The sequence below is a fragment of the Belonocnema kinseyi genome, chromosome 4 (assembly GCF_010883055.1).
Source record: "Belonocnema kinseyi isolate 2016_QV_RU_SX_M_011 chromosome 4, B_treatae_v1, whole genome shotgun sequence".
Taxonomy (NCBI): domain Eukaryota; kingdom Metazoa; phylum Arthropoda; class Insecta; order Hymenoptera; family Cynipidae; genus Belonocnema; species Belonocnema kinseyi.
This window is the reverse complement of record NC_046660.1, coordinates 31,563,928-31,574,942: the sequence shown is the minus strand read 5'-3', so window position 1 is coordinate 31,574,942 and position 11,015 is coordinate 31,563,928. Positions and strand designations below refer to the sequence as shown.

General features: G+C 29.4%; 1 protein-coding gene across 1 annotated transcript in view; it reads left to right on the top strand.

Annotated features, from left to right (window-relative positions):
* LOC117170822 (acidic mammalian chitinase-like) overlaps positions 1-5,104 on the top strand; it is a 59,311-nt gene extending 54,207 nt beyond the window's left edge. Inside the window, exons 2-6 of the mRNA XM_033357864.1 lie at positions 1,302-1,389; positions 1,539-1,806; positions 1,931-2,333; positions 4,575-4,843; positions 4,924-5,104. Coding sequence (XP_033213755.1) covers positions 1,302-1,389; positions 1,539-1,806; positions 1,931-2,333; positions 4,575-4,843; positions 4,924-5,104 — 1,209 coding nt within the window. The remainder of the gene's footprint in view (positions 1-1,301; positions 1,390-1,538; positions 1,807-1,930; positions 2,334-4,574; positions 4,844-4,923) is intronic.
* The last annotated feature ends 5,911 nt before the right edge of the window (positions 5,105-11,015 follow it).

Here is an 11,015-nt window from a genome sequence, read left to right as displayed (position 1 = left end):
TAGAGCTCCAAGGAGATTATGTTGAAAAATAAAAAAAAATTTACCCAAAAAAATTGTTTTTATACTTCATTCTAAGGACTTATTGAACTACCCTCGTACTTTATGGTACGATGAGTCCAGTGAGCCCAACTTTGGCATGTAGAGGTACTCTTTGCGCTAACCGGTGTGATAAAAAATAATGTCTGCCTCGTCTTCGTCACAAGAATTGAATGGGATTGGAGTGGAGTGGAGTGGAGTGGAGTGGAGTGGAGTGGAGTGGAGTGGAGTGGAGTGGAGTGGAGTGGAGTGGAGTGGAGTGGAGTGGAGTGGAGTGGAGTGGAGTGGAGTGGAGTGGAGTGGAGTGGAGTGGAGTGGAGTGGAGTGGAGTGGAGTGGAGTGGAGTGGAGTGGAGTGGAGTGGAGTGGAGTGGAGTGGAGAGAAGTAGAGAAGTTTGTATGGAAATAAACATGATTGGAATAGATTCGATCGGAATGGAGTGAGTTGGAAATAATTGTATTTGAATGGATTAGATTGACATTGGTTTGGATTAGACTGGATTGTGTTGGATTGGATTAGAATGGAATGGATTGACATAAACTGTATTGGGTGTTGTAAAAATAGTATGGGACACTCGGCCCCTGCGTGTCACTTTGCCTCGTTTAAAATGCAGTACTCGGCCAAAAAAATGCCACTTAGGTTTCTTGTATCACAGATAACTATTGTTTGATATGAATTTGCTTTGAGTAATTGAAATTTTAAAGGTTCAAGTATACAAAAGTTTTAATATGACAGTTCTTACTTAAAACATTTTTTAAAATTTTTAAATGAATTTCGATTTTGGTTTAATCTTCAACCTTCCGTAGTAAACATTTATTCATTTCGAATTGCTTTTCGTTTTGAACGTTTTATTAGGATGTATAAATTCTAAAGGCTTCACATTGCTGATTTTTCTATTTTTAACGGCGAAAATTACAGGAAATTTATTTTTCTTGATAAAAAAATGTATCTTATCAATTTTAATGTTACATTATTTTTTCATATAAAATAAATTCATAGTAAGTTGCCAAATTTGTTAAACTTCCGTCTGAAATTTTTCTATTTCAGAAGCTTCTGATTAAAATTTTTTTAAATTTTAAAACCTTTCGATTTCAAATTATTTGGCTTAAAATGCTTTTCTTTAAAAATGATAAAATTTTAAATCCTTTCCATTTCATTCAAAATATTGTCTTTTTCTTAAAATTTTACTTATTCGAAGAACTGTTTGATTTAGAACAATTTAAATTAAAAATCTTTACACATATTCTTTTTCCTATTTTTTGCAGATGTCATCTAAGTTAATAATTATTTTTGGAACATGCACAGCTTTTGCTTTAGGCAACGAGCTTCCAGTACCTGATAAGGAGACTGAAAGTAAGTAATATATCATCTTATATTTTCATTAATCGCAAACAGGAAACTTTGTTATTATTGTTGCTATGTGACTGTAAATATTGTATTTTTTTAAACACACCATAAATATTACTATTTTTCAAGGTAAATTTTCTATTATTATTTTCCAGAAGCCATTGGTTGTTATTATTCTAGCGGAGCAGAAAGGTTTCCGCCACCGGAAGATAGTTTACGCATAGAAAACATCGATCCGTTTCTTTGCACTCATTTGTATTACAATTTTGTTGGACTTAATGCGGATGCTACTGTTAGAATCTTAGATCCAGGCTATGATTTACATGCAATGAAAAGGTTCAACGATCTTCGAAAAAAGAATCCAAACCTGAAAACTTTAGTCACCATGGGAGGATCGCAAATTATGTCTGGGAATTATACTACGTAGGTAACCGGTTGCACTGAAAAATTTGTTTTTCTAGAGTTTTCCTCTCTCCGGATTAAAAGTCCAAGTAAAGCCTCGAAAAGTGTAACCGAATTAATTTCTTTTTTTAATTTGACCTTATAGAGTAGTGAATGATCCACTTCTGCGAGAACAACTTGCCGACAATGTTGTCGAATTCGTGAAAAAATACGACTTCAATGGAATCGATATATATTGGGAATATCCGGCTCAAAGTTTTAGAGATCAAGTTGGAGTTCCATCGGATAAGCAGAACTTTGTTTTACTTTTGAAGCAAATCAGAAAAGAATTTGATAAAGAAGGTTTTATTTTAACAGCAGCATGTGGTGCTAGTGAAGTAAACCCTGATGTATCATACGATATTAAAGGAATATCAAAATACGTGCACTACATAAATTTGATGACTTTCGATTTTCACGGAACCGTTGATGCGGATATGAAAGTTGGTCATAATACTCCACTGTTTGCTTCGCCACAGGAGGATGAGGACGCCAGCAAATTAAACGTTGTAAGTAATTTTTTTAATTAGACGAGTAGTTTAATTTCAAATTTTGTATAAAATTCCTAATTTGACATTTTAATTTTTTTAATTTTTCGAAGGTAATTTAAATTTTATTTTTAAGTATACACTTACTACTATTTTTAATTCCTAATTTTGAACGCCACTATTATTTTCTTTTTGCTTAGACTTTTTCTCGGGTTTCATGCCGGTTTTTTCGCGATCAGATCAGTTATTTGATGAGAATCCTCATTATCATGTATTTTCAACCAATGAGACATGCTTGTTTTTTGCATTTTCATGGAACATTATTTTCTATGGGTAAACTACCCTTAAGTACATTTCATGATGTTTCTCCAAAACGAAGCAGTTTTTTAAAAACAAAACCAATTGGAAAAATTTACGTACAATAAGAGATTAAAAATACATGTTAAAATATCATATTTTGGATCTCTCATTGCGAGTACATTTTTCTAATTGGTTTTGTTTTAAAAAGCTTCTTTATTTTAGAGGAACATAAAAAATGTACTTAAGGTTATATTAAGATTAACTATCCATACATTATACATTGATACATTTATACATCAATATTAATATTAATTAATAAAAATTTATTACTTGAGGTTACATTACATGAGGGTACCCAATTGAAAATAATTTTTCGGGAAAATTGCAAAAGATGTCAACTTTATTTAATTGTCGCAGGCAACACATCTTTCTTCGAATTTTTTAGCCTTATTTTACTGCTGGTTAGCAATTTTTTGTGTAATCAAAAAATAATTTTGAAGTGGTTCACCCCCTAAATAAATTTCAGAAAATTCAATTAAATCGTATTTTTCATCCTGACCATTAAGTCACGAAACATTTATACTCGTACCCAAAATAGTCTAATTTGTTTCTTAAACGAATGGTTCAAAAAAATTCATTTTTTGTTTGTTTTCTAAACCAATTTGAAAGGATTATGAATATCGCTTGTTCTTGAAAACTCGCAATATTTTGTTGTACACAAAACTGAAAGATTTATGCAAATAAAACTTGAAGACTAAGTACAGTGGCGCGCAAAAGTTTTGGGCCACCTCTTTTTTTATGACTGAATAAATTCTTTTAATTCTAATTATACTGGAGCTAAAAAAATGTCTCTTCAAAAGGTTGACTTTTTTTCGAAATTCTGTTTAAAATAAGCCCAGGGTGAAGCCATTTTGTCTAGTTTTTAAATAGATATTGCAAAAATAGCGTAAATTTCAATGTTTTCTTAAATTTTCAAAAACTTTCGAATTATTCAACATTTTTTAATGTTCTTGGGCTCATTTTGAACCTTTCTTTAACCCTATCACAACAGCTTACGAGTATGAATCGTAAAAAATGTCTTTTCAAATTGCAAGAACTTGAAGTTTTAACAAAAAAGTTGGAAAAATTGAAATATTATGTTTAGTAACAAAAATATTTTTGTAACATATATGAAACATATAATCATGAAGTTTCTATGTAATTTCCCCGGAATATATATTTATTTAACTTTTATTCTGATTTGCCTACAGGCAAGATGTTTTCAAATTTATCCAACTTTTGTATTACAACTTCAAGTTATTGCAATTCGAAAAGAAATTTTTTTACAATTTATACTCGTAAGCTGCTGTGATACGGCGAAAAAAAGCTTCAAAATGAGCCCAAGAACATTGAAAAATGTTGAATATTTCGGAAGTTATTGAAAATTTAAGGAAACATTGAACTTTACACTATGTTTGCAATATCTATTTGAAAACTAGACAAATTGGCTTCACCCTGGGCTTATTTTAAACAGAATTTCGAAAAAAATCAACCTTTTGAAGAGACATTTTTTTAGCTCCGGTATAATTAGAATTAAAAGAATTTATTCACTCATAAAAAAAAAGGTGGCCCGAAACTTTTGCACGCCACTGTATGACAAGTCAAGATTTAAAAGACTGTACACAAAAAGTCTCAAAAAGTACTCGGAAAGCATTTTGAAATGTCACCTAAAAATTGTCCGTATTTTTGGCTTCAAATTTTCGAGAGATATCCTCAGAAAAGAATCGGAAAAACCTGGATAGACAAGCACTTCTTGGGGGAAAGTTTATTTAAGCTAGGTTGCATATCATTAGATCCAATTTCGGGATCAAATTGACAAACTGACATTTACTGTGACAAACATAAAATTATTTGTTAATTTTAGAAATAGAAATATATTTACTTTTATTTCATGTCATGATTTTTTATTAATTCTGATCTTAGAATTATGTTGTGAACTACTGGCTTGCGAGAGGTGCTCCTGCAGAGAAGATAGTACTAGGAACTGCTTTTTACGGAATTTCTTTTACTTTGGCCGATAAAAATCAAGTTGGTAGAGGTGCACCATTTGTTCATATAGGAGGTATGGTACCAGCGTATTATGAAATTTGCTCATTGAAGGCAGATGGAGGCTGGAAGCGTATCTTTGACGCAGAACAGCAAGTGCCATATATCGTCAAAGGGGATCAAATTATTGCCTATGATGATGCTGAGTGAGTCTTTAAATAATATATTTTCAGGTTTGTACTTTGATAATGATAAGAATATTTAATTTTAATATTTTTTTGTTCAGGTCTATTGCGGTGAAGGCTGAATATGTAATGAAAAAGCATCTTGGCGGTTGTCTGATGTGGACTCTGGATCAAGGTGATTTCGATGGAAGATGTGGAGAAAAATTCCCACTTCTGAAAACTTTGAACCGAATCCTCAGAAACAACACGGGGAAAACTGGAAGTGAAAAATTGGATCTTTAGTGATGTTAGTCGAGGTATTCATTACTGAACTGGAGTTGTAAACAAATTTGATATTGAAATTAGGTTCTCGATTCAAGTGCAATCGCGATATCAACTCCCTTAGGCAACTAGAGAGATTGCAGATTTTCGGCGGTCTGACTCCTTTCGCGCACTGTACGAAGTCCAGTCCAGAATAGGAACCATTCCTATGCTCGGAACAGTGAAGAATGATCGGTCAAACAGAATTTACCAGGTTACAGAGCGGCAACTATTCACGAGTCGATATTTTTGATAATTAGTGTGTAGTTTCACATTCCTTCTCGTCTCTTCTGCATCTATTCTTGAAAATTGGTAATCATTAAACAATTCGTTCACTGAATATCGAACTCTTCAATCTAATTTTTCTCCGTGAATTGTTAAATTCTTGTAAAAATTCCATTCGAAAAAATGAAAAATTAATTGCATCGCTGACAATTTATATTTTCTGAATTCTGCATTTTAAGCAAATTTAAATACATTTTTGGAAATTAATATTTAATCGATTTACCTTAAGGAAAATTTAGTTCCTGCAATTAGCTATAAGCTATAACTGCTTATGCTAAATGAGAAACGTATGCAAACGAATAGTCATTGGCGAATTGTGATGTAAAAATTTTTCTGTCATTTTTCGTGTTCGCTGAAATTCATTTGTAGATTGAAGTCACCTATAAGAGAGTGATCATAAAAAAAACTATAAATCATGGACAGCTACATTTATTTATAACGACATTTACTACAATAAATTGCTCTGAAAAGTCCAAAGTAATTCTGAATTTTTTATTTTTAAACATATATCCTTACAAATTATTTAATAAGTAATTTACACAAAGTGAATCCAGGGTATTTAAAAAATCAAAACTAAGGCTTTTATAAATAACCAAGAACAAACAGTAAACCTTTTTTCTTTTTAATTACAATATGAAAAAGAACACGTTTCAAATCCAGGGCGTCTTTCTAACCCTAGAGGCCGATCATAAAAAAGTTACCAATTTAAAGGGAATCGGTCTAAAGCCAAACATTATGGTTGGTTTTTAATTTTAACGACGTTTGTGGAAGATTTTCAAGAATTCTTTTTTTCTGTTTTCAAAAAATAAACTTTTCCTTTTTTCATTTTTTCGTTTAAATGCGAACTGAATTAATAGAACCCATTGAGAAATCCCTAGTATATTTTTTGCCTTAAAGTTTTTTTTGTGTTCAAAAGCCTTTTATTATATTTTTGATTCGGAATTCATCTCATTTGTTCAAACCTTCAACTATTTAGCTTAAAATTCATCTATTTTGCTGAAAATGCGTTTAATTTTTAGTTGAAAGAATAGTATTGTATCTGAAAATTAAAATATTACACTTATGCTAAAAACTTTATAAATTGTATTGAAGATTTATATTTTTAGCTTAAATATTCAACTCTCCAAGAAAAAATCGTATTTTTAGCTTGAAGATTCAACAATCAGGTATAAAATAATTAGACTATTCGGTTTAATAGTTGCATTTTCTACGATCAGTGAAGGATTAAATTATTTAATTGAAAACATAACTTTTTAGTCGAAAATTGTCTTTTTTATTGTCTTTTCGGCTTAAAAATTCGACCGTTTTGTTCACAAAGTTTTTTTTAGATTCACCTCTTTCATTCAAATTTCAGCTGTTTCATTTAAAATGCGTATTTGTTTAGTTTAAAATTAATATTTGATCTATAAATTTAATTATTTTACCTTTGGATGCAGAGTTTTACTTTATAAAGTAAAAATAAAACTATTTGTTAGAAAATTTATATTCTTTGTTGAAAACTAGTCTTTTTAATCTTGAGTACAAAATTAATCTTGTTTGTTAAAAAATCATCTTCTTCGTTGAGGATTGAACTATTTCGTTAAATATTCGTGTTTTCTGGTTGAATTCAACTGGTTAAAAATTCCTTTTTGTTAATGAATTTTTTTAGTTAAAATTTAATTATTCTATTTTTATTTAAAAACTTACGCTTTTATTAAAAAATTCAATTATTTGCTTGAAAATCGACCTTTCTTGATTGGAAAGTTACTTTCCTGTTAATTATTCATTAATACAGGCTTAAAAGTAAACTGCTTTTTAAAGCATTCAACCTTTTATCTTTAAAACTCAATTATTTTGGTGTAAATTCAACCTTATGGGTAGAAAATTAATCTATGTTGTTAAAAGTATATTTATCTGGTTTAAAATTCACGTGTTTTACTAGAAATTCGTCTTTTGGTAGAAAATTAATCTTCTTGGTGAAAAATTCATCGTTGCATGTTCATAGTTCAACTATTTGGTCATTAAATACAATTTTTGATTAAAAATTAATTTTTTGATTTGGACAAGATTAGTCTTAATGTTAGAAATTCTGGTCTTTTGGTAAGAAATGATTTTTGGGTAAAAATTCCGTTTATTTGTTGAAAATTCAATATATTTTGACTTAAAATATCAACAATTTAAAGCGTTTCGTATTGAATTAAACATGTTTTAAGCAATGAATTGATTAAAAACAATTTATTTATTCAGTTTCGAGAAAAACCACCCTATTATCCCTATTTTTAGAGTAACCGCCGAGCGGGGTCGGGGGGGGGGGAGATACAAAACTGTGATAATAATATTAATTTTAACTAATTAATTAATTTTTAAAATTAACTGATAATTTTTTGTTGTCCACTGGTCTAGAATCTACATTTTTTTAATATTGATTTTTATAATTGTGAAAAAATTCACTCTAGCTCCGCTGAGACGCAAGCCCAATTCTTACAGATTTCTGGTCTCAGCTTAAGAGCATTTTTTCACGATTTTAAAAATCAATATTAAAAAAATATTAATTCTTGATCAGTAGACAAAAAAATGAACATGAAATTACCAATACATTTATCTAGTTAAAACCCTTAACAGCAAAAAAAATTTAAACTTTCATGTTTGGAAAATTAAAATCTTACAAGTATAAGGAATGACATTGGAATTCATCTTGTAGGGGCTGTGAAGAAAATATTCTCGTATTTCTCACAACGGCAATCTGAAAGACCTGGACACAAATGCAAGAGGAGCTAGAGAGCTTTTTTCACAATTTAAAAAATCAATATTACAAAAATATTAATTCTAGTTCAGTAGAAAAAAAATTAACATCAAAATTATTAATACATTTGTATGGTCAAAACCTCAAGATCAAAATTAAAAACTAAACTGCTGTTTTCAATGACTGGTTGTAGACTCTAATATAGCCTAAATTGGCAACGTAGTTTATGCATAGCTCGTTATCTGAGAGTTAATTATTCACGTATTGAATACTTTGTAGATAAGCATATAATACAAGCTACGAAACTCATAATTGTCATTAAAATGAAATATATAAAAAATAAATGATGGTTCTCTTTGCGTACAAACATTACCGTTTTTACAAGAGATGTTACCTCTAAGGCAACAAATATTTTTTATAGAAGGGCATAACTTGTCGTACTCAAAGTTATTCGGCCTAGGATTTGTTTGCAAGATTTTTTGCAGTTTTTTTATGGAAGCTAACGGAAGCCTTACGGGATCTTGCAGCTTGAATAGAGTTATGGCTAGGAAAACTACAAAACGAGAAGATCAAAAGCATAGTGTGTAGTACCCTTAAAAAGTTATGGTCCTCTAAAAAGATTTATAGGGCACCATATATACGTACAGGGTACCCGTATGATATACCCTAACAATAAACGCTTTACGGTGCACGTCGACAGCCCTCGAGGATTTTCCTTGTTTTTGCTCTAAATAAGATAATGATTAAACAATTATTTTCTTCTTAAAATAAATCGAAGCAATTCCTTTTAGAAATTCGTGGCTTTATTTTGAATTAAGATACTTCAAAATTGTAACTGTTCAAATTTTAATACTATAAAATGCAAGTCGATGGCAAAAAATACATTTATTGTATTACATAAACAGTTACAAAAAATATAAAAATAATAATTTACTAGATTAAGAAGTCCCTTCTATATCATAATTTACATTTTTTTATTCAATGCCAATTAGGTGTGTTTCTCAGTGATGATAATGTAAAAATTAAATATCAATTATTATTATTATTTTTGTAATGTAATTATATAAACAAGTAATTATATCATTTCGAAGATTTCCAGGTATTTAAAGAAATTTAGAACAAATTCAATAGGAATGATAAACTAGCTATGAACTCAATCATTTCTGTAGTAATAAAAAGTTGTTAAAATTTAATGTACAAAAATACATTTTGAACCTAGAAAATTTAGTTTCCATCAAGAGACGAGTAGTCAACAAAACATACGAATATAATATACAAAGGAAGAAATATACATAGGAGATTAATTTTGTACCTAAAAAAACTAAGTTTCAACATCAAAAATGAATTTTTAAGCTTAAAAGACGAATGCTTTTGAAAGCAGTTGCCTTTTAAATAAATAATGATACATTTTCATCAGGAAGTTAATTTTTAATCAAGGAATGTGAATTTTCGACCGAAAATAAGTTTTGCAACAAAAATGGAATCCTTAAATTTTATGTTTAAAAAAATAATTTTTATCAAAAAAGAAGAATGTTCAACCAGTTGAATTCTACAGAAAAAGACAGATTATAAACAAAATAGGGATAATTCACAAACTGCGTAACACGTTTTTCCTTTTCCATATCACTGTATCACTGTTCACTTCATGAAAATTATATTCTCATCTTAATTTAAACAAAATAAAACCGCGTCACGTAGTTTCTGAATGATCCCATAGTTAAATCCTCAACGAAAAAGATCAATTTCTAACAGAATAGAGTATTTTTCCATTAAATAGCTTATTTTTTAACTTATAAATAATAGATTTTTTAACAGAAATTTAATTTTTAATTCAGTTACATTTTTACATAAAAAAATAATTTTAAACCAAAAAAAAATGTTAAAGAGAAACTTACATATTTAACCAAAGAGATGAATCTTTAAAAAATTATTTTTTAACAAAACTGTTGAATTTTGAAACCAAAAAGAAAACAAAAAAATAACTTTCTACGAAAAAGTTACATTTTCAAGTAAATAAATAAATTCTTAAACAAATAGTTGAATTTTAAAACAAAAATATGAATTTTTAAGAAAAATGTTAATTTTTCAGTAAAAAGATCGATTCATTGCCACCAAATTGTAGAATTTTAAACCCAAAGTGACAAGTTTTTTACGAATTAGTTAAACTTTTAACAAAATACATTAATTTGTAACCAAATAGTTGAACTTTCGAACAGAAAATATTTTTAGATATTTTGCGATTTCAAAGGACTTTTAAAATATTTTAATAGATTTGATCAGATGTCCGATGATTTCAGTGATTTTAAGGAGGTTTAAAAGCTCTCCATGTATCTATTTTTCATGTTTCAAAACATTATAGTAAAAGTGAAGTGTTACTTTACATTGATCTGAAATCGAATGACAAAGTTTTAAAATTAATATTTTTTCCATAAACGCACTAGCAAAATATACTTGTTCTGATAATAAACACCGGAACACAATGAATTGTACCATAATACATTTTTCGCGTTTTGCAAAATATTCAATTATCTTCATTTGGTAATCAATTCAAATGTTGAAGTTAAATTCATAAGTCTTGAAATTTACAACACACTGTTTTGTTATCCGATAAAATAAAACTTCGTGGACATTAAAAAATTGATTTTGACTCAAAACCTATAATTGGAACCGAAAAGATAGGTTCATATTGTTATTCTGACATTAATACTCCTCAAGGGCATACGTTCATAAGAATTGCCTAAAAAACTGACCTATGCCAGTTTTAGGCCTCATGTCAAATTCTTAACTTAAATCGCAAACAATCGCAACCCCCGCTCCATCTACTTGCCGTCCTCTAACTTTCCTTCCCCTTACTACCCCATCCCTCATTCCCCTCCCTCACTTCCT